We start from the raw sequence: 23,820 nt of genomic DNA, 5'->3' as shown, positions 1-23,820 counted from the left end.
TTTTATTTTCAGTAGAGACGGGGTTTGACCATGTTGGCCAGGCTAGTCTGGAACTCCTGACCTTGTGATCCGCCCACCTTGACCTCCCAAAGCGCTGGGATTACAGGCATGAGCCACTGCACCCGGCCACACGGAAGGCATCATACTTTGAGAGCCAGACTGCCTAATTCAAATCTCTGCTCCTAGCTATGTGGCATTTGGCAAGTTACTTATCCATGTCTCAGTTTCTTTTCCTGTAACATGAGACATAGAATTGATGGATTAGATGAAATAATAAAATATTTAGTACAGTGCCTGGCATACAATAAGTGCTCAATAAATGTTAACGGCTATTTTAAATTCTATTCATTGTAATGGCAGGTAATAAGGGATGACTAGTAATACATTTATCAAGAAATCTGCAGAATTTAGATTAAGCATATTTAAAATAACTCTTTTAAGAGATAAAGAGGAATCCATACATTTCTTAAATAGGTAGATTCAAAACTGTAATGATGTCTTTTATTTCTAAATATGTTAGGTCAGTGTACCATCCAATGCAAAATCTCATAAGGATTTTTTTAAGCCTTAAAATTAGTTCCAAGTTAATCTAGAAGGATATTTAGTAATACTAAGGGAAATTTTAGAAAAATATTTTGAGAATTTTTACTTACCAGTTTTAGTATGATATACAGTATACAGTAGTACATACCATGAAGTTAAGAGAACTTAAACCCTATGGTATAACCATAGGAATAGACAAGCATACCATTCAGGCATAGTCCTGAAATAGTTTGATGTATATTTGAAATTTAGTTTATGATAAAGGTGTTGGTATAGCCATGTGAGAAAGAGAAACTGTTCATTAATTGTGACAACTCTTCTTCAGTCATCTGGAAATAATCTTAGGCCTAATACATTCTGGAAGGCTCATAAACATGTAAAAATGAACATTCATAAGCATGGAAAAAAAATAGGTGAATGTTAATATATTGCAGTGAGGAAGACCCTTCTAAGGATGATTGAAAAGTAAGAAAGCATAAAGTAAAAATTGTCGGGTTAAAATTAGTCATTTTTATACTGCAAAATATCTAAAGTTACAAACAAATTATGGAATGGGGGAAATATCTGTAACACAAAATGCTAATATGAATACATAATATTGTGAATTATGAAACAAGAAAAAGATACGCAGTCTAATAAGAAATATGTGTGAAGGACTATCACGCAGTTCTTAAAAAAACAAATATAGATGGCCAGCAAACTTTTAAAGCAGTACTCAACCTTATTAGTACTCAAAGGCATGCAAATGCAGAGATACTACTTTTGAGAGTTCAACAAAGATTAAAAGTTTGACAGTTTCTAGTGTTTTAGGGACGTGAGGACACATATACTCTCAAATAATATTTTGATGTAACAGTTGGGGGCCGGGCTCAGTGGCTCATGCCTGTAATCCCAGCACTTTGGGAAGCCAAGGCGGGTGGATCACCTGAGGTTATGAGTTTGACACCAGCCTGGCCAACATGTCAAACCACATCTCTACCAAAAACACAAAAATTAGCCAGGCATGGTGGCAGATGCTTGTAGTCCCAGCTACTTGGGTATTTGGGAGGCTTAGGAGTATTACTTGAACCTGGGAGGCAGAGGTTTCAGTGAGCTGAGATTTTGCCACTTCACTTTATCCGGGGAAACAGAGCAAGACTCTGTCTCAAAAAAAAAAAAAAAAAAGGTTGATACAGTCTTACTATAGGGCAGACTGGCAATATATATAAAGTTAAAATTGTATATATAGTCTTTAACAATTCAAATTTTATATTTTTGTCACAATGTAGTAACTTGTTAACAAAAGATGTAGGTAACAGGTTTTCTCAGCATTTTTTAAATAAACGTTAGAAACACGTTAAATCTAAAAAGCTATTAAAAAGGATGATAGTTTGACAAGATTTCCATATTAAATTTTTACATAAGTGTGTATATATATATTTTTTCCCTCTTTCTAAAATTTATAATAGTGGTTAACTCCAGGTGATGAGATTTCAAATAATTTTTATCTATACTGTTTGGGTTTTCTGCATGGATTTATCTTTATGATCTTTTTCATTTTAAATTTCTTGTTTTAAAGTATGTTTTTATTCATGAGACTATAAGGATTATATATATGAAGGGTTTTTGTTGTTGGTTTTGTTGTTGTTTTTGGTTTTGTTTGTTTTGTTTTTGAGATGGAGTTTCACTCTGTCACCCAGGCTGGAGTACAGTGGCACGATCTTGGCTCACTGCAACCTCTGCCTCCCGGGTTCAAGCGATTCTCCAGCCTCAGCCTCCTGAGTAGCTGGGATCACAGGCGCGCACCACCATGCCCAGCTGATTTTCGTATTTTTAGTAGAGATGGAGTTTCACCATGTTGGCCAGGCTGGTCTCGAACTCCTGACCTTGTGATCCACCCGCCTCGGCCTCCCAAAGTACTGGGATTACAGGCATAAGCCGCCGTGCCCGGCCTGGCCTTTTCTTTGTTTCTGTTGAGATGGAGTCTCGCTCTGTCACCCAGAGGTGGAGTGCGATGGCGTGGTCTCGGTTCACTGCAACCTCTGCCTCCTGGGTTCAAGCAATTCTCTTGCCTCAGCTTCCTGAATAGTTGAGATTACTGGCATGCGCCACCACGCCTGGGGGTTTCACCATGTTGGCTTGGCTGGTCTCAAACTCCTGACCTCAGGTTTTCCACCCACCTTGGAGTCCCAAAGTGCTGGGATTACAGGTGTGAGCTACTGTGCCCAGCCTATCTGGAAGCTCTTAACCCTGTAAAATGGGCATCATTTTAAGTCAGAGCATATAGATTTACTTCTTTTTAAAAGTTCTCAGTTTTTTTGTTTTGTTTTGTTTTGTTTGGGTTCCTTAATTGACTAAACCAGTGCTGGTCTAATAGATAAGTGGGTTATTTGATTTTTTTAAATCTTGTCAAAAATGTTAATAGTGATTATACTTGAACCTGTATCAAGTATTTTATAAGATAAATTCCTGTGGAGTGCTGTGTCCAAACTAGTCTCTGAACACACTTTTACTACATTCTAGTCTAAATAGTTTTTTGTTTTGTTTTGTTTTTTGAGATGGAGTCTTGCTCTGTCACCACGCTGGAGTGCAGTGGTGCAATTTCGGCTCACTGCAACCTCTGCCTTTCAAGTTCAAGCAATTCTCCTGCCTCAGCCTCCCGAGTAGCTGGGATTACAGGCGCCTGCCACCACGCCCGGCTAATTTTTTTGTATTTTTAGTAGAGACGGGGTTTCACCGTGTTAGCCAGGATGGTCTCCATCTCCTGACCTCGTGATCTGCCGGCCTCGGCCTCCCAAAGTGCTATGATTACATGCATGAGCCACTGCCTGGCCATTTATTTTTACAGCGAACTACATTTGCCAATGTACTCCAGCTCGCTGTAGCCTCAAGCTCCTGAACTCAAATGATCCTCCCACCTTAGCCTCCTGAGTAGCTGGCTAATGCCTGACTATGCCTGGCTAATTAAAAAAAATTTTTTTTGGTAGAGATGGGGGTCTCATCATGTTGCCCAGGTTGGTCTTCAACTCCTGGCCTCAAGCAATCCTCCCACCTTGGCCTCCCAAAGTACTGGGATTACAGGTGTGAGCCAGCATTCCTGGCCAAACTTGCTAATTTTAATTTGTGTCTTTTTGCTTTACTAAATAGTAACCATGAGTGTAACAGCTTTTCTGAGTTCTGTGAGTCCTGGCAAATCATTGAAACTGAAAGTGATCTTAAGCACCCCTGAACACATTTACCACGCATGGCCCACTTGCATTCATCTGGTATTGGAGGGAAACAAATTTCTAGAGTTTCAGTTGCTACTTTTCAATTGTTACATGGTGCTTTCCAGGAGTTCCAGTCGATGATATGGGGTTTCGCCTGTTCTCACATCTGTCAGGCTTTGCACCTTCTTCATCCTGCACAGACACTGAGATCATGCAGGTCTTGCATCTGTTTGTAGTTCGTCTTCACTAGCTTGTATTTTGGGATTTGAGGGGGTAAGTGGTCACCTAGTCTTACTGTAGATATTATCCAGGGGATTTTGCTTTTGTTATCTATCTAGTTGCTCTATTTCTTTGTTTTGTTTGTGTTTATTTATTAAGAGATGGGGTCTACCAATGTTGCCTAGGCTCACTGTAACCTCAAATTCCCAGGCTCAAGCAATTCTCCCACCTCAGTCTCCTGAGTACCTTTGGAACTACTGGTGGGCACCACAACACCTGGCTAAATTTTTTTTTTTTTTTTTTTGAGACAGAGTCTTGCTCTGTTGTCCTGGCTGGAGTGCAGTGCCAAGATCTTGGCTGACTGCAGCCTCCACCCCCCGAGTTCAAGCGATTCTCCTGCCTCAGCCTCCCATGTAGCTGGGACTACCAGCGTGCGCCACCACATCCAGCTAATTTTTGTAATTTTAGTAGAGACAGGGTTTCACCATATTGGTCAGCCTGGTCTCGAACTCCCGACTTCAGGTGATCCACCAGCCTAAGCCTCCCAAAGTGCTGGGATTACAGGTGTGAGCCACCACACCCAGCCAAAATTTTTTTTTAAGTGAATAAAAAATGGCTAGGCATAAGCCACCATGCCCAGCCAAAAAATCAATTCTTATGATCATATCATCACACAAACTCTTCCCTCCAAGCACATAGGTTTGGAGTACTAGGTTCCCTTACTTACTTGAACAGAATGATTTTTTTTTTTTTTTTTTTTTTTTGAGACAAAGTTTTGCTTTTGTTGCCCAGGCTGGACTGTAATCATGTGATCTCAGCTCACTGTAACCTCCACCTCCCAGAGGGTTCAAGTGATTCTCCTGCCTCAGCTTCCTGTGTAGCTGGAATTATAGGCATCTACCATCATGCCCAGCTAATTTTTGTATTTTTAGTTGAGACGGGGTTTCACCATGTTGGCCAGGCTGGTCTCAAAACTCCTGATCTCAGGTGATCCACCTGCCTTGGCTTCCCAAAGTGCTGGGATTACAGGCGTGAGCCATCACGCCCAGCCAATGAGTTCATTTTTTTTAAAAAAAATCTTCACAGTTCAAGAAAAAAAGTCAGTATTTAAATTAGTTTCAAGGACGGACACAGTGGCTCACGGCTGTAATCCCAGCACTTTGGGAGGCCAAGGTGGGAGGATCACTTGAGGCCAGGAGTTCAAGATCAGCCTGGCCAACATGGCAAAACCCCATCTCCACTAAAAGTATAAAAATTAGCCAGGTGTGGTGGTGCACACCTGTAATCCCAGCTACTTGGGAGGCTGAGGCAGGGAAATCCGTTTAACCCAGGAGACAGAGGTTGCAGTGAGCCAAGATTGCACCACTGCACTCCAGCCTGGGTAACAAAGTGAGATTCTGTCTCCAAAAAAAAAAAAAAAAAATTAGTTTCAGAGTTCCAAATATTACCACTCCTGTCTCAAATTAGGTTTAAGGCACTCCTGTGAACAGGCAGATTCTATAGGTATAAATTAAGATGTCATTTCCCTAGAGAGGCTAAGAAATAAATACATTCAACAAATATTTGATGAATTAAAGGAATGAGATGAAGATATCTGGAGAAAATGACTCATTCGATCCAACATTCATTCTGCACACATTGTGTCAGGCAAGATGCTCAGTATCAGACACAGAATATAGGAAAGTACAAGTAACCAGCTGGGTGTGGTCACTCATGCCTATAATCCCAGCACTTTGGAAGGCCAAGACTGGGGAGGACTGCTTGAGGCCAGGAGTTTGAGACCAGTCTGGACAACAAAGCAAGACCCTCATTCTCTACAAAAAATATTTTTAAAAAAGTTTTTAAAAGAAAGTACAAGAAGGTACACATACCCTTTCACAAGTCACAATGATATCTTACTAAAATGCCTGGAGCCACAAGAAGCCTGTTTTCCCTTCAAATGGAAAGTAGGTTAAAACTGGATTCACCAAATCTCACAGAAGAAAAAAGTACACACACTGAACTTTTTTAGTTTTTTATTTTGATTCCTATGGCTGGACAAGGTATCTACATTCTAGAACATCTTCTTAATCCCTAAACAAGTGGAAATCTACTACTTATATATAAAAAGACAAGTAGAAAAGGTCATGATTGTCTAACAGGGAACATGAATCCCCAAATAAATTATCTTACAAAAATATCATACTTTTCTACTTTTTTACTACTGGTAAAAATGAAAAAAAAATTCACATTAAAATAAAATCTGTAGGCTGGCATAGAAGACAATTATTTTTACATATTAAAGTCCTTCAAATAAATATTTTACACACAAATTTAAGTTTTTTAAAAAAATATTTACGCTATATTTTTTTGCTCTGCTAAAAAGAGACCACTTATCAAACTGACATTAAACTGGACTGCAGCTCATTCTCTGCAAAGAGTAAAATGCATGTCACAGGCAGATTGGATACACACGTGCATATTACATACATATGAAATGGCTAACAGTGCTGTGCATACTACTGCCATAAGTAGTTTTACCCTGTAAAAATACTGTAGCCTATACTGAATCAAATTGCAATGAAAGAACAAAAGGTACTACTTGCCTATTTTAGACACTTGGTCAAGCATTTTAAAAAATACAAAAATTGGCCCACTGCAGTGGCTCACGCCTGTAATTGTAGCACTTTGGAAGGCTGAGGTGGGTGGAACACCTGAGGTCAGGAGTTCAAGACCAGCCTGGCCAACATGGTGAAACCCTGTCTCTACTAAAAATACAAAAATTAGCCAGGCGTGGTGGCAGACACCTGTAATCCCAGCTACTCAGGAGGCTGAGGCAGGAGGATGGCTTGAACGTGGGAGGCAGGGGTTGCAGTGAACTGAGATCACACCACTGCACTCCAGCCTGAGTGACAAGAGTGAGACTCCGTCTCAACAAAAAAAGAAAAAATTATAATGTTTTGGGGACTTAAAGATTACTGAAGATGGGATAAAAGTCAACACTGCTTACAAATACCTGAACATGGAGAGCACAGTCAACGCATTCATGTGGACAGCACATGAACGGATGTATTAATACATTACACAGCTTCTTCTATCTGACCTATTCCTCTTGTTCTAAAGAGTTACCTGGACTTGGATCCTTTAAGATGATTTTTAAAATAATATTACATTAAGTTTTCCTGGTCTAATAACCAACTTTAAGAAGTACAGTGGAAGGGTATAGAACTTTCTATATCTTCTATACTTTTAATGCCAATTTGATTTTTATTGTGATGTGGTATTTAACAGTATGCTAAAAATAAAATTGACTGAATTGTATGATTTTGTCCACAACATTCAAGTCTCTTTTTGCTAAAATATTACAAAATGAATCCAGTAAACACTTTCCATTTCCGATAGCCTAAGGTAGAGATGAATTCAACTTTTTTTTTAAAGCAATTACAACTACGCTGGGCTGAGGACAGCTACGTTAGACCCTGAAAACCAAAGCCAAGCACCCAAACATCTAAAACACTAACACTTTCCATCCAGGATAGAAAAATGAGCATCCAAAGTAAAGAGAACCACAAGACTGATCAAGTAACCAGTCAAAAACCACTTCTCTATTATTTGAACTTATAGTTACTCGAAGCTTGAAGTGTCCACCTTCATTATTACTGGTGGTTCCTAGAGTCACGGCTTCAATGTCAAACGTGACAGTGGACCCAGAAGTAACTGCGGGTAACTGATTTGTCATTTCTTTTCCATTGACAAAAACTGCACCTAAAATGTTAAGGTAAAGAGTCATTTACATGTGAGCAATAACTAAGAGATCTGAAATAGTTTCTAGATTACTGGTAACACAGCTCATTTCCTAATTCAGATTTTAAAAAATCTGGAATGCCAACTGGACATAGATTTTAGAGTTCTGTCCAGGGTTGTACTCTTCCAGCAGAGACTGAGTTTCCCATATCAGTGTCATCAAAAGAAACTTGACAGTGTTACAAAATTACCTCCTGTGAAATAGCAAGACTGTTTCTTATGGAATAAACAAGAAAGAATCTTGTTCTACCAAATTCTTGACTCACCAACACAATTTTTTTTTTTTTTTGGAGACAGAGTTTCACTCTTGTTGCCCAGGCTGGAGTGCAGTGGCATGATCTGGACTCACTGCAACCTCCACCTCCCAAGTTTAAGCAATTCTCCTGCCTGAGCCTCTGGGATTACAGGTATGCACCACCACGCCCAGCTAATTTTTGTATTTGTAGTGGAGACGGGGTTCCACCATGTTGGCCAGGATGGTCTCGATCTCTTGACCTCGTGATCCACCCACCTTGGCCTCCCAAAGTGCTAGGATTACAGGCGTGAGCCACCATGCCCAGCCAACAACACAAAATATTATTAACATGTCTTGCTAGTGAATTTTTTTTTTTTTTTTTTTTTTTTTTGAGACGGAGTCTCACACTGTCACCTGGCATGATCTCGGCTCACTGCAACCTCTGCCTCCCGGGTTCAAGCGATTTTCCTACCTCAGCCTCCCAAGTAGCTAGGATTACAGGCACCCGCCACCACACCTGGCTAATTTTCTGTATTTTTAGTAGAGACAGGGTTTCACTATGTTGGCCGGGCTGGTCTTGAACTCCTGACCTCGTGATTTGCCCGCTTTAGCCTCCCAAAGTGCTGGGATTAGAGGCGTGATCCACCGCGCCCGGCCTCTGGCTAGTGATTTTTAAAGAGCACTAGGGATGTAGACTGAATGATTTATTATTTGTAAAGAGTTTAGAACAATGCCTGGTACATGGTAGTCACATAAATTATGTCATTAAGACCAAAACTTTCAGCCAGCCACGGTGGCTCATGCCTGTAATCCCAGCACTTTGGGAGGCCAAGGTGGGAGGATTGCTGGAAACCAGGAGTCAAGACCCACCTGGGCAACAACTTATCTTTACAAAAAAAGTAAAAATAAAAAAAATTAGCCAGTCACAGTGGCATGCACCTGTAGTCCCAGCTACTCAGGAGGCTGAGGTGGGAGGATGGCTTGGGCCCAAGAATTTGAGGCTGCAGCGAGCTACGATCATGCCACTGTACTCCAGCCTGGGTGATGGAGTGAGACTTCATAATAAAAAAAAAAAAAAGAAAAAGAAAAATACCTAAATTTTCTCATCTCCTACTATAAATGTATGGAACTGGAACAGATTCATATATTACTAAAATAATTAATATATTTCCAAGAGAATGACAGTTATTTATCTCTTACCATTTGTACTAATGCACACAGCTTGATCCCGCTGCAGAGAGTCATATCCATCCTGTTTTTCTGCACACACTCCTATGCTGTCTCTTCTGTCTGGCTGTCCCACAGTTTCAACTCTGTAAATGAAGTAGAAAGGTCATTTCATACTTTTAAAAATATAACATGAATGATACTTAACAGCCACTAGCTTAAAAAGAGCAATCTCACCACAATTGTTTTTTTCTAAATAGTAACAGCAACCATGATTGAGTTCTTGCTGTACTCCAGGCACTGTTCTAATTATTTTATATCTATCTATCATTCTTACAACAATCTATGAGGTAGGTGCTTTTTCTTTTTTCTTGAGACGGAGTCTCACTCTGTCACCCAGGCTGAAGTGCGGTGGTGCGACCTTGGCTCACTGCAACCTCTGCCTCCCGGGTTCAAGCAGTTCTCTGCTTCAGCGTCCCAAGTAGCTAGGATTACAGGTGCCCACCACCATACCCAGCTAAGTTTTCTATTTTTAATAGAGATGGGGTTTCAACATCTTGGCCAAGCAGGTCTTGAACTCCTGACCTTGTGATCCACCCACCTCGGCCTCCCAAAGTGCTGGGATTACAGGCGTGAGCCACTGCGTCCAGCCAGTAGGTGCTATTTTTAACATACCCATTTTATAAGTGAGGAAAATGAGGCACGAAAAGAAAAAAAGATTAAAAATAGCTAAATAACCTGATCCCGACTACCTGGCTGATGACTGGTGGAACCAGGACTCAAACACAGGCATTCTGACTCTAGAATCTATCTATCTATCTATCTATTTTTTTGAAATGGAGTTTCATCCTTGTTGCCCAGGCTGGAGTGCAATGGCATGATCTCAGCTCACTGCAACCTCTGCCTCCCTGGTTCAAGCGATTCTCCTGCCTCAGCCTCCTGAGTAGCTGGGATTACAGGGATGCACCACCATGCCCGGCTAGTTTTGTATTTTTAGTAGAGACAGGGTTTCACCATGTTGGTCAGGCTGGTCTCGAACTCCTGACCTCAGGTGATCCGCCTGCCTCGGCTTCCCAAAGTGCTGGGATTAAAGGCGTGAGCCACCACACCTGGCCTAATTTTGTATTTGTAGTAGAGACAGGGTTTCACCATGTTGCTCAGGCTGGTCTTGGAACTCCTGACCTCAGGTGATCCACCCTCCTTGGCCTCCCAAAGTGCTGGGATTACGGAGTGAGCCACCGTGCCCGGCCTAGAATCTATATTCTTAACCATTTGTAGCCATGATGGCACACTTCTATTTTATATTCTAGCTCTAGACACATAGAAAGTTTGTCATAGTTGACATTATAATTTATGTAACTATTGCTGCCAGCGCCTAAATCTTCCATATAAGAATTTGCAATGATTTGATTACTATTTGTTAAGTAAATAAAGCATTTAAAAAGAACTATTATAATCCTAAAAAAAACCCATTATGGTTATGAAGACACTATTCAAGCTTGAAGAACTTTCTATGTGGCAAGTTTAAGCTTTTCCTTTTGTGTTTTCATTTCAGATGTCAATACTTTGTGTGCTCTTGAAATAGGAAATGTACAGATCCCTATTGCCAGACACATCATTCTCTCCATCCAGAAAGCCAACTTTGCAAGGACAAAAAAAAAAAAAAAAAAAAAAAAATTAGTGTGAAAGAAAATGTGGCTTTTCCAAAGACAGATGTGATTATTTATAGTCAATGTGGCCTCAAAATGTCATTGATTGTGAAATAGCAAACATGCAGGATCATAATAAATATTTGGGTAGGTTTCTGAAGTTATTTCATATCTGGGCAGTCTAAAGAAGTATGGGGAGGAGGGGCCGGGCATAGTGGCTCACACCTGTAATCCCAGCACTTTGGAAGGCCAAGGAGGGTGGATCACCTGAGGTCAGGAGTTCCAAGACCACCCCAGGCAACATGGTGAAACCCCATATCTACAAAAAATACAAAAATTAGCTGGGTGTGGTAGTGGCTCCTGTAATCCTAGCTACTCAGGAGGCTGAGGTGAGAGGGTCACTTGAACCTGTGAGGTGGAGATTGCAGTGAGCTGAGATCATGCCACTGCACTTCAACCTGGGCGACAGAGTGAGACCTTGTCTTAAAAAGAGGGGGAGAGCTGGGGAGGGGAATGAGAAAGAAAATAGGCCGGGTGCAGTGGCTCACGCCTGTAATCCCAGCACTTTGGGAGGCCGAGGTGGGCGGATCACGAAGTCAGGAGATTGAGACCATCCTGCCTAACACGGTGAAACCCCGTCTCTAGTAAAAATACAATAAATTAGCCGGGCGTGGTAGCAGGCGCCTGTAGTCCCAGCTACTCAGGAGGCTGAGGTGAGAGGGTCGCTTGAACCTGAGAGGTGGAGGTTGCAGTGAGCCGAGATTGTGCCATTGCATTCCAGCCTGGGCAACAGAATGAGACTTTGTCTCAAAAAAAAAAAAAGAAAAGAAAAGAAAGAAAGAAACCTTAAAAAAAAAAAACAGAAAATCTTAGAAGCAAGGAAAGAGCAGGAATGTTCACATAGGAAGTGAGGGAGACCTGGAAGGAGGGGGTAGCTAGCAGACCTGGGCATCTAATGAGAGTGAGTGTAGAGACTGTTAAAATCCAGCCAGTATCACAGGTTTCTCTGGCTTCAGCAGCTCCAAGCCTTCCAGAAGCTTCAGCAGGGACTGACTGGGATAAATAACAAAGTAGTGCCTTCTGTTTTTTTTTTTTTTTGAGACAGCATCTCACTCTGTTGCCCCGGCTAGAGTACAGTGGCGTGATCTCGGCTCACTGCAACCTCCGCCTCCTGGGTTCAAGCGATTCTCCTGCCTCAGCCTCCTGAGTAGCTGGGATTACAGGCACGCACCACCACGCCCGGCTAATTTTTGTATTTATAGTAGAGATGGGGTTTCACCATATTGGCCAGGCTGGTCTCGAACTCCTGACCTCGTGATCTGCCCACCTCAGCCTCCCAAAGTGCTGGGATTACAGGCGTGAGCCACTGCGCCCGGCTAAAGTAGTGCCTTCAAGAGTATAGTCTCCCTTCTAACTACTAGGCCCTTAAGTACCCTCAAAAAACTAAATATTGTTTCTCTTGATTCAAGTAGGCCCACTTGCTCCTCCCTTATGCCCTTATGCATGGAGTCCCCCTTGCATTCACATCTCTGGCTTCACTGCTGATGCCTGAAATTCCTTTAAACAAGGGGAGAAAACATTTCATTGCACAAAGAAAAAATGACAAAAATGCAAAAGGCTGGCTACCATTATATTGAGTTTAACTGAATTTCAGTTAATCACCCTGCCAAGTGGGGCCTGGTGATGCATCTTTAGGAGAGGCAAGAGAGACTCAACAGTTTATTGAGACCTAATGTGTCTTTCACATCACGGTCAGCAGAGGTGAATTTAAATCAATTTGTATAATTTCCAATGTCTTAATAAATATTTACTGAATGGTCTAAGAAATAAACCTAACTATGCAATCTATCAGACATTACCATGTGTCCAAGGAGGAAGAATTTAAAGAGCAGGAGAGCGTCAGATCAAGTGGTGAAAGGTCATAAGAGGTAAAAGTTAAAGAGCTAAGGACACAGTAATAGAGAAACTGTAGACTTCAACACTAACTAGAATCATGTTAACTCTCCCATGAAAAAGAAGCAATACGGACCAGTCTGGAGTCGAACTGCCTGGATTTAAACCCTAGTTTTGGCATTTACTAGCTGTGTGACACTGGGTAAATAACTTCTCTATGCCTCAGTTTCCTCATCCCTAAAATAAATAACCCATCTATCTCACTGGGTTACCATGAAAATCAAATGAGTTAATACAAGTAAAATACTTAAGACAGTACCTGGCACATAGTAAATACTGTTTAAATATTAACTGCAATTATTATTATTATTATCATCATTATTGCAGTCTGAGATATCTGGCCTGAATTTATCAAGTTAGGAAGCTCTGTCATTGCACAGAAATACCTTGTTCTCAGGAGAGTCACTAACCGAAGTGTTTCTGTAAACAAGGGACATAAGCAGAGAAGGGGTATGTAAGTACAGAAAACTCATGATTACCTGGGGAATAATTAAATAGATTTTAGGTATTAGTCTTTTTTTTTTTTTTCCTCTCTCTCTGTTGGTATTTTTCTGTTTACTGAGTCATTCTTCATTAAGGGGTGAGGTGTCAAAAATTAGACAAAACATAAACTAGTATAATCTGACAACCGCTGACAATTCAAATTACTTAGCTGGAGAGGAATACCGCAACACTGGCTTAGATAAAATATTCAGATATTCTCCATGCCTTAAATAATAAGGGCCTGAGAACAAAAGGAACTTGGGTCAAGCATTCACAATAAAATCCCATCTCAAGACTTAAAACTTAGAGAGCTTGTTACACTAAGGTGAGTATGGTGAAAATCAGGCAAACTTTACTTCTCTAAGTCAAAACTGGTCTTTAGTTTCTACGAAGAGCTATTCAGAAACATGACTATAAAGAATACATCTCAGATAACATGAAAACAAGAAAAAAGAAACTTCCATTACAGAAAGAAATGGGTAGAGAAACAACATTAATTAGTGGTAGGGGAGGCTTGCTTTCAGTTTTACTTTAGAGAGTAGCATATACATAATATGTTTACAGTGTTGTCTCTTACAAAGACTTGCTGTTAATGATTCACAAAGGACAAAACAAATTCTTGGCCAGTAAATTTTTTTGCTTTTTTTTTTTTTTTTTCAGATGGAATCTCGCACTGTCTCCCAGGCTGGAGTGCAGTGGTGCGATCTCTGCTCACTGCAACCTCTGCCTCCAGGCTTCCAGTGATTCTCCTGCTTCAGCCTCCCGAGTAGCTGGGACTACAGGCGCACCTCACCACACCCAGCTTATTTTTAGTAGAGACGAGGTTTCACTATGTTGGCCAGGATGGTCTCGATCTCCTGACCTCGTGATCTGCCCACCTCAGCCTCCCAAAGTGCTGGGATAATATGCATGACCCACAGTGCCCGGCCTATGCTTTTTTTCTTTTTTTTGAGATGGAGTCTCGCTCAGTCACCCAGGCTGGAGTACAGTGGCGCGATCTCAGCTCACTGTAACCTCCGCCTCCCAGGCTCAAGCAATTCTCATGCCTCAGCCTCCTGAGTGGCTGGGATTATAGGTGTGTGCCACCACACCCTGCTATTTTTTTTTTTTTTTTTTTTTTTTTTTGAGACGGGTCTCGCCCTGTTGCCAGGCTGAAGTGCAATGGCTCACTGCAACATTTGCCTCCCGGGTTCAAGTGATTCTCCTGCCTCACTCTCCCTAGTTGCTGGGATTACAGGTGTGCGCTACCACATCCAGCTAATTTTTCTATTTTTAGTAAAGATGGGGTTTCACCATGTTGGCCAGGGTGGTGTCTTGATCTCCTAACCTTGTGATCCACCCACCTCAGCCTCCCGAAGTGCTGGAATTACAGGCGGGAGCCATTGCGCCTGGCCTAATATTTGTATTTTTAGTAAAGATGGGGTTTTACCAGGTTGACCAGGCTGGTCTCGAACTCCTGACCACAAGTGATCCAACCGCCTCGGCCTCCCAAAGTGCTGGGATTACAAGCGTGAGCCACTGCGTCCAGTCTCTTGGCCTCTAAAATTTTTTTTTTTTTTTGAAACGGTGTCTTGCTGTGTCACCCAGGCTGGAGTGCAGTGGCGTGATCTCGGCTCACTGCAAGCTCCGCCTCCCAGGTTCATGCCATTCTCCTGCCTCAGCCTCCCGAGTAGCTGGGACCACAGACACCCACCACCATGTCCAGCTAATTTTTTGTATTTATAGTAGAGATGGGGTTTCACCATGTTAGCCAGGATGTTCTCGATCTCCTGACCTCGTGATCCGCCCGCCTCAGCCTCCCAAAGTGCTGGGATTACACGTGTGAGCCACCGTGCCTGGCCAGGCCTCTAAATTTTTAAGATTTACTTTTTAATTTTGTGTGTGTGTATATATATGTGTGTGCGTGTGTGTGTGTGTGTGTGTGTTTGAGACAGAGTTTCGCTCTTGTTGCCCAGGCTGGAGTGCAATGGCATGATCTCAGCTCACTGCAACCTCTGCCTCCTGGGTTCAAGCAATTCTCCTGCCTCAGCCTCCCAAGTAGCTGGGATTACAGGCATATGTGCCACCATGCCCAGCAGATTTTGTATTTTTAGTAGAGATGGGGTTTCTCCATGTTGCTCAGGCTGGTCTCGAACTCCCGACCTCAGGTGATCCACCTGCCTCGGCCTACCAAAGTGCTGGGATTACAGGTGTGAGCCACTATGCCCAGCCTAAGATTGACTTTTGAGAGATATTCTACTTACCTCTACTTACCAAGAGGAAAAGAGATATAAACATATTAAATAACAAGCATTTTATATACATTTCCCAGTTAATCTACGTAATAACCCTATGAATACAGATGAGAAAAGTACAGCTACAGGAAATAAAGAAGCCTTCCCACAGTAACACTGCCTATAAATGACGGAATAAACTCAGGATGTTTTGAATTCAAAGCTTATGTATGCTCTATGCACTTCACTCTGCTTCCTGAGGCAGGTGAGATGTTTAATATCTACTTGCCTGAATGTTAATGTCTGCCCACAGAAATAAGTCGGAGCTCTGGAGTAGAGAACACCCGATGATTCAGAATCGTTCCGGAGTGCTATATTTCTTCGACTGCTCAGACTGTACCCCTCAAAACCAGCTGTCCACTCTTTTTCAAGGCAAAGATATTGAAAACTGTTAGAATCTCTTGAGGGATATCTTCAATACAGACACGTTAAATAAAACATGGAAATGGGAGACTACTCTTAGGGGCCATGGTCAAGTTCAGTAAAATAAAAGATTCCATTAACAGGGTATCATGATCAGTCCCACAAATTACAAAAAAGATTTTAGTATATTCCTGCATAATTTTGACATAATAAATCAAACAAGTGTTATCTCTTATCTAATAAAATCATGGTACAAGCATAATTGCTTGAACTTATTCCAACCTGATAAAAATCTAATTAATAAATGAGTCTACATCTTCTAAAAAAGAATGCAGGGGAGAGATCAATTTCAAATCATAAGACTTTTTATTTTTTGAGACAGAGTCTCGCTCTGTTGCCCAGGCTGGAGTGCAGTGGTGTGATCTCGGCTCACTGCAAGCTCCGCCTCCCAAGTTCAGCCATTCTCCTGCTTGAGCCTCCCAAGTAGCTGGGACTACAGGTGCCCCATGCCTGGCTAATTTTTGGTATTTGTAGTAGAGACAGGGTTTCACCGTGTTAGCCAGGATGGTCTTGATCTCCTGCACTCGTGATCCGCCTGCCTTGGCCTCCCAAAGTGCTGGGATTACAGGTGTGAGCCACCATGCCCAGCCCTCAAATCATCAGACTTTTAAGAAAATGTCTCTCTCCAGGTATTTCTTTAGAGTTTGGAAAATCAGCATCAGCTGGGCACAGTGGCTCATGCCTATAATCCCAGGACTTTGGGAGGTCAAGGCAAGAGGATTGCTTGAGCCCAGGAATTTGAGACCAGCCTGGGCAACATAGCAAGACCCAGTCTCTAGAAAAAAATAAAAAATTAGCCAGGTGTGGTGTGCATGCAGGTGGTCCCAGCTACTTGGGAGACTGAGGCAGAAGGATCTAGAGGTCAGGCTGCATGATTGCACCACCACACACCAGCCTGGGCGACAGAGTGAGACCTTGTCTCAAAAAAACTAACTAAATAACATTAAAATATAAAAAAAAGAAAAAGGAGTATCAGTGTCCTACATAATATTTTCAATCTTTGGTTTTCAATGAGGCTAAAAATCTTGTCCAGCATTTTTTTTTTGGACTCTGAAGAACTGATGAAAACAAAAATCACATGAGGTAATCTGAGTAAAAGACATGGTGCATGTTGTTCTTATCAATTCAGGATCTATGCTTAGAATAGCTGGTTGTCAGTGTGCTGCCCTTAGCACAGAATACAGGTATTCTAATATATAGTTAGGCTTCAGGAGAGAAAAGGTTAGCAGCATACCATGAGGCACCAATGTGGAATGACCTATCTGGGGGACACTCCAAGGACTCCACTCCTGTCGGCCATCTCCTCGGGCGCAGACTCTGAACTGGTAATCAACGTTGGGGTCTATGTGCAATACTATGAATTCAGTTTCAGAACCTACATATACATCCTCAAAATGATTTGAAGTACATTTACGAAACTGGAGCCTGTAATCTTGGGCTGTAAAGTCGTCATCCACCTAGGGAGAAAAGCTTTATGTTAGGTAAAAAACAGAAAATGACTTCTCTCAGCATTCCTGCTTAAAAATTTTGAACGGAGCCGTTTTGGACCAAGCAGACAGGCCCACATGCTGAATATGGGGTATTCTTGGGAAGGCCATAGAAAATATGCCATCACATCATTATCTCCCTTCTTTTTTTTTTGAGACAGGGTCTCACTTTGTCACCCAGGCTGTAGTGCAGTGGCGTGATCTCGGCTTATTGCAGCCTCCACATCCCGGGTTCAAGCCATCCTCTTCCTTCCACCCCACAAGTAGCTGGGATTTCAGGTGCACACCACCATGTCCGGCTAATTTTTTGTATTTTTTGTAGAGACTGGGTTTCACCATATCTCAGATCTTTAACTCCTGAGCTCAAGCAATCTTCTCATCTCAGCCTCTCAAAGTGCTAGGACTATAGGTGTGAGACACTGCGCCTGGGCTCCCTTCTTTTCTTTATTGAACCATGTGTTCTGTATTTCCCAGTCTGATATAAAAAAGTCTGCCTCCTTTGAAGAAATGGCATGTTTTTTAATCAATGCCAAAGATAAAACATTCAAGATTCAGTAAGTTTCCCACAACCATACACCATTCATAATAACCAAGAGATAATTAACATACAGTATACAGAACCCCCATTAATTTTTAGGGGTCCTGCATATATTCTGTATGTTAATTAGCCACCCAATAGAAAAATGGGTAAAAGACATAAATAAGCGTTCTACAGGAGAAGAAACATAAATAGCCAAAAATATATATTATAAATATTCAACCTAATTTGTACCTAATTTGTAATATGGCAAATACAATCTAAAACCACAACAAGGCCAGACATGATGGCTCATGCCTATAATCCTAACACTTTGAGAGGCCGAAGCGGGTGGAGCACTTGAGCCCAGGAATTTGAGGCCAGCCTAGGCAACATGGCAAAACCCCATCTCTACAAAAAATTACAAAACTTAGCTGGCTGTGGAAGCACATGCCTGAAGTCCCAATTACTTGGGGGCTGAGGCGGGAGGATCACTTGAGCCCAGGAGATTGAGACTAGAGTGAGACATGATTGTGCCACTGTACTCCAGCCTGGGTGACAGAGTGAGACCCTGTCTCAAAAACAAACAAATAAAACCACAACAAGGTACATTTAGGCAAAAATATGAAGTCTCACAATGCCAATTATTGGTCAAGATATGGAATAACAGAAACTCATATACTCCTTGGAAGGCTAAATTGATAGAATCATCTTGTGGAAAGTTTGTTATTACCTATCAGCGTATGGATCCAATACTCTAAGAAGACCTCATAATTTTACAGCTAGGTAAATATTAATATTTTACAAACTTCACATATGTCCATAAAGAAACACAAGTAAAAATACTTATAGCAAAAAACTGGAAATAACTAGGTCCACTGATAGGAAAAATAATAAAAATGGAATGACAGTCCTGTTACGAAATAACAACAGCATGTTTATAAAAAAAGAAAAAAAAAATTTCCTTTTAATAAAATCTCAGCTGGGCACAGTGGCTCACACCTGTAATCCCAGCACTTTGGGAGGCCGAGGTGGGCAGATCACCTGAGGTCGGGAGTTTGAGACCAACCTGACCAACATGGAGAAACTCTGTCTCTACTAAAAATACAAAAATACTAAAAAATACAAACTTAGCCAGGTGTGGTGGCACATGCCTTAATCCCAGCTACTTGGGAGGCTGAGGCAGGTGGATTGCTTGAACCCGGGAGACGGAGGTTGTGGTGAGCCAAGATCGTGCCATTGCACTCCAGCCTGAGCAACAAGAACGAAACTCCGTCTCAAAAAAAAAAAAAAAAGAAAATGTCAGCCAGGCGGAGTGGCTCACACCTGTAATCCCAGCACTTTGGGAGGCCAAGGTGGGCAGATCACCTGAGGTCGGAGGTTGCATCGCTGCACTCCAGCCTGGGCGACACAGCAAGGCTTCATTTAAAAAAAAAAAGGTCAGGCACGGTGGCTCACACCTATAATCCCAGCACTTTGGGTGGCCGAGGCGAGTGGGTCACCTGAGGTCAGGAGTTCAAGAACAGCCTGGCCAACATGGTGAAACCTCGTCTCTACAAAAAATACAAAAATTAGGCAGGTTTGATGGCAGGTGCCTATAATCCCAGCTACTCAGGAGGCTGAAGCAGGAGAATGGCTTGAAACCGGGGGAAGCGGCAGGCGGGGGAGGGCATGGAGGTTGCAGTAAGCCGAGATCACGCCACTTCACTCCAGCCTCGGCGAAAGAGCAAAACTCTGTCTCAAAAAATAAATAAATAAAATAAAAATAAAACTGGAAGAGCTACCTCAGTGTTCCATGTGACTTCATTTTAACTGTAAAGTAAAAGAGATTTTTGTTTGAGAAGAAAAGAATGTATTTAAAAGTAGTCAATGAAAAAATCTGAAAGGCCTCCAAATCGCAAACCCATAATGTGGAAGTCATTTCTAGAATTCTGAATTACATACCTTACACCATCGTACAATGATGCCTCCAGGTTTCTCTATTAGTTCTTCTATCTGTACTGGTGGGCGAGATGCTACTGTTCCATGCTTAAAAATGTGGTCTTTCACTATGTTAAGAATTGAGTCATCCAACTGAGCAGATAAACAAGGCACATCAACCAGTAAAGGTACTTCTGGTAAGCTGAGGAAACAAAGCTCATGTGTTATGAGACCTCTAACTGAGAGTTAAAAAATACAAGAAATATTTTAGAGCAGTCACATGTTTGAAAGATCCTGAAGCCCCCAGTAAGTAATTCTCATGGCAGTAGGGGATTTGCAAGATGTTACACAAAGATTCTCTTTTCAAATAAATATAAGTAAGACAGAAAATTGGTAGGATCATAACTGTCCAGTTTATGCCAAAAGATCTGGTTTACTGGAATATGACTCCATTTCAACAATACATTGAGAATTTCTAAAATTTAACAATTCTTTTATATATTGGATTGAAAAAATGTGTAGTAATACTATACCAAGGATTATAATCACAACTATTTCATTAGTAACAGTGGTAATGGGCAGTGAAACGCTTTTTTTTTTTTTTTCAGACAGAGTCTCACTCTGTCCCCTAGGCTGGAGTGCTGTGGTGCGATCTCAGCTCACTGCAACCTCCACCTCCCCGATTCAAGCGACTCTCTTGCCTCAGCCTCTCGAGTAGCTGGGACTACAGGCGCATGCCACCATGCCCGGATAATTTTTTATTTTATTTTATACTTATTTTGAGATGGAGTCTTGCTGTTGCCCAGGCTGGAGTGTAGTGGTACAAACTTGGCTCACTGCAACATCTGCCTCCTGGGTTCAAGAAATTCTCCTGTCTCAGCCTCCCCAAGTAGCTGGATTACAGGCATGCCCCACCATGCCCGTCTAATTTTTATATTTTTAGTAGAGACAGGGTTTCAACATGTTGGCCAGGCTGGTCTCAAACTCCTGGCCTCAAGCAATCCGCCCACCTTGGCCTCCCAACGTGCTGGGATTACACGTGTAAACCACCACGCATGGTCCGAAAACCTTGAAATATATATTCTCTATCTCCCTTAATGAGAATCTTGAACAGAGGGAGGAAAAAAGCAGACATAGTTTAAATGCTTAAAATTAAGTCAAAAAGGCACAAACTCTTTTACCTGTCCAACTGAATGTGCGAGGCCTTTTTGGTAAAGCTCCACAGTTTCTCATTCTCTTCTCCCACACCACCAAGCATGGCGATTTCACCTACAATCAAGAATAAGAGAACTAGAACAATGAAAATGGTCACATATAAAGTAATCAACACAACTCATGTCTGGGTGGGTCTCTAGCGTTCTTGCAAATAGTTCTTAAGTGATGCCACAGTCAAATTCCCAAAAAGTTAAAGTAGAAACTATTTTAGACGTGACTCTAAGATCAAATCCAAGAGGAAAAGGGATAAACAGTGGCAACATTTTGCCAGAGATGAAAAATCTATCTACTCTATACAAGGAAATCAACCAATTTTAGGCAAAGCAGAAAGCCCAGGGACTTCTTTCCATCTCTCCTACAGAATCATTATGAACTTCAATAGGAGCCAGTACAAAATATTGCCCTGAGAGGAGCAATAGGGGATAAGGTGTTTTTTTTTTTTTGTTTTTTTTTTTTTTTGAGACTGGGTCTTGTTCTGTCACTCATGCTGGAGCACAGTGGTAGGATCATAACTCACTGCAGCCTCGAACTTCCAGGTTCAAGCAATCCTCCCATCTCAGCCTCCCAAGTAGCTGTGACCACACGTGCACGCCACCATGCCCAGCTATTTTTTTTTTTTTTTTTTTTGGTAGAGATGAGGTCTCACTATGTTGCCCAGGCTGGGCATAAGGCTTGAAAAGCCAAATGATGCATCTATGTTTTCCTAAAAGAGTATCATATGTCAGATTAAAAATTATTCAACAGAACAATAAAAAGAAAATGTCAGGCTGGGCGCGGTGGCTCACGCCTCTAATCCCAGCACTTTGGGAGGCGGAGGCAGGTGGATCATGAGGTCAGGAGATCAAGACCATCCTGGCCAACATGGTGAAACCCTGTCTCTACTAAAAATACAAAAATTAGTTGGGTGTGGTGGCAGGTGCCTGTAGTCCCAGCTACTAGGGAGGCTGAGGCAGGAGAATCACTTGAATCCGGGACATGGAGGTTGCAGTGAGCAGAGATTGCGCCACTGCACTCCAGCCTGGGCAACAGAGCGAGACTCCGTCCCCCCCGCCAAAAAAAAAAGTTACATAGAGGCATATGATATGAAAATGACCAACTTCTATGTCCTTCCACAGCCCTGAAGAACACTGCCAGAACTCTTTTCCATCTGAATGTGCCCTGTAGTTACTCAAGTTTTTTGAGACCATATGACCTTCTCCTTCACCAAAAGAAAAACAGAGACATGGCCGGGTACTGTGGCTCATGCCTATAATCTCAGCACTTTGGCAGGCTGAGGCTGGTGGGTCACCTGGGGTTGGGAGTTCAAGACTAGCTTGGCCAACATGATGAAACCCCGTCTCTACTAAAAATACAAAAAGTAGCTGGGCATAGTGGCACGCTCCTGTAGTTCTAGCTACTAGGGAGGCTGAGGCACTAGAATCGCTTGAACCCGAGAGGTGGAGGTTGCAGTGAGCCAAGATGGTGCCACTGCACTCCAGCCTGGGCAACAGTGTGAGACTCTGTCTCAAAAATAAGTAAATAAATAAATAAAATCCTCAAAATTCCATAAGTAAGTTTCTATCCCTCAGGAGAATAGGAAAGAGTTTGACATTAAAAATATTCCTGAAGTTTCCTTCTGCTGCTGAGATGTATAATAATTTTTTTTAATTAAAAAACATAGGCCAGGCACAGTGGCTCACACCTGTAATCCCAGCACTTTGGGAGGCCGAGGTGGGCGAATCATGAGGTCAGGAGTTCTAGACCAGCCTGGCCAACATGGTGAAACTCTGTCTCTATTAAAAATACAAAAAATTTGCTGGGCGTGGTGGCGGGCGCCTATAATCCCAGCTACTCGGGAGGCTGAGGCAGGAAAATTGCTTGAACCTGCGAGGCGTAGGCTGCAGCAAGCTGAGATCGTGCCACTGCACTCCAGCCCAGGCAACAGTGCAACACGCCATCTCAAAAATAAATAAATTAATTAATTAAATTAAATTTTGGACATACAAAAATATTCAAGTATCAAATGCTGTAACACTCACACTGCCTCAAAGGGATTTTTTCTTTTTGAGACAGAGTCTCACTCTGTCACCCAGGCTGGAGTGTGATGTATAATCACAGCTCACTGCAACCTCAAACTCTGGGGCTCAGGGGATCCTCCCGCCTCAGCCTCCCAAGTAGCTAGGACTACAGGAATGTCCCACTATGCCCAGCCAGGATTTATCTTCTTTTTTTTTTTTGAGATGGAGTCTCGCTCTTGTCGCCCAGACTGGAGTGCAATGGTGCAATCTCAGCTCACTGCAACCTCTTGCCTCAGCCTCCCGAGTAGCTGGGATTACAGGTGCCCACCACCATGCCCAGCTAATTTTTGTATTTTTAGTAGAGACGGGGTTTCAGCATGTTGGCCAGGCTGGTCTTGAACTCCTGACCTCAGATGATCCGCCCACCTCGGCCTCCCAAAGTGTTGTGATTAGAGGCATGAGCCACTGCGCCCGGCCAGGATTTATCTTCTAAAATAAAAACAAATGATCAGTCCTCAGGGTGATGAGTGTACACTCCTGGCCCGTGGTGCACTGCTTCTGGGTTTGTTTCCAAATGCAAAGCCACCAAGGAAAGACATTTCATGGTACTGCTAGAATTTTCTCAAAAGTACTGTTATGGTCAGTGGCAAATAAACACTTCTCATTGAAGACAAGACAAAAATGTAACCAGCAATGTGAAGATAACACCCATACTATATTCTAAGTGGGACCAAAAGAAGATTAACTTCCAGGTGGAGTGACAGCCAT

The 23,820-nt window shown here is 42.1% G+C and overlaps 2 protein-coding genes across 3 annotated transcripts in view; one reads left to right on the top strand and one right to left on the bottom strand.

Annotated features, from left to right (window-relative positions):
* Nucleotides 1–15,655, top strand: part of LOC748524 (polycomb protein SUZ12-like) — a 44,137-nt gene extending 28,482 nt beyond the window's left edge. For both annotated transcript variants that reach the window (XM_063798740.1, XM_063798741.1), the window contains exon 8: nucleotides 13,881–15,655. The gene's annotated coding sequence lies outside the window, so the exon portion shown is untranslated. The remainder of the gene's footprint in view (nucleotides 1–13,880) is intronic.
* The window catches only part of CRLF3 (cytokine receptor like factor 3), a 42,546-nt gene continuing 24,674 nt past the window's right edge, over nucleotides 5,949–23,820 (bottom strand). Inside the window, exons 3-8 of the mRNA XM_009432461.4 lie at nucleotides 21,022–21,109; nucleotides 19,865–20,042; nucleotides 17,151–17,373; nucleotides 15,723–15,855; nucleotides 9,169–9,281; nucleotides 5,949–7,694 (exon numbers count right to left, since the gene is read on the bottom strand). Of these exons, the coding sequence (XP_009430736.1) occupies nucleotides 7,438–7,694; nucleotides 9,169–9,281; nucleotides 15,723–15,855; nucleotides 17,151–17,373; nucleotides 19,865–20,042; nucleotides 21,022–21,109 (992 nt within the window). The 3' untranslated portion in view covers nucleotides 5,949–7,437. The remainder of the gene's footprint in view (nucleotides 7,695–9,168; nucleotides 9,282–15,722; nucleotides 15,856–17,150; nucleotides 17,374–19,864; nucleotides 20,043–21,021; nucleotides 21,110–23,820) is intronic.

This window comes from Pan troglodytes, chromosome 19 (assembly GCF_028858775.2).
Source record: "Pan troglodytes isolate AG18354 chromosome 19, NHGRI_mPanTro3-v2.0_pri, whole genome shotgun sequence".
Taxonomy (NCBI): domain Eukaryota; kingdom Metazoa; phylum Chordata; class Mammalia; order Primates; family Hominidae; genus Pan; species Pan troglodytes.
This window is presented reverse-complemented; position numbering and strand designations above follow the sequence as displayed.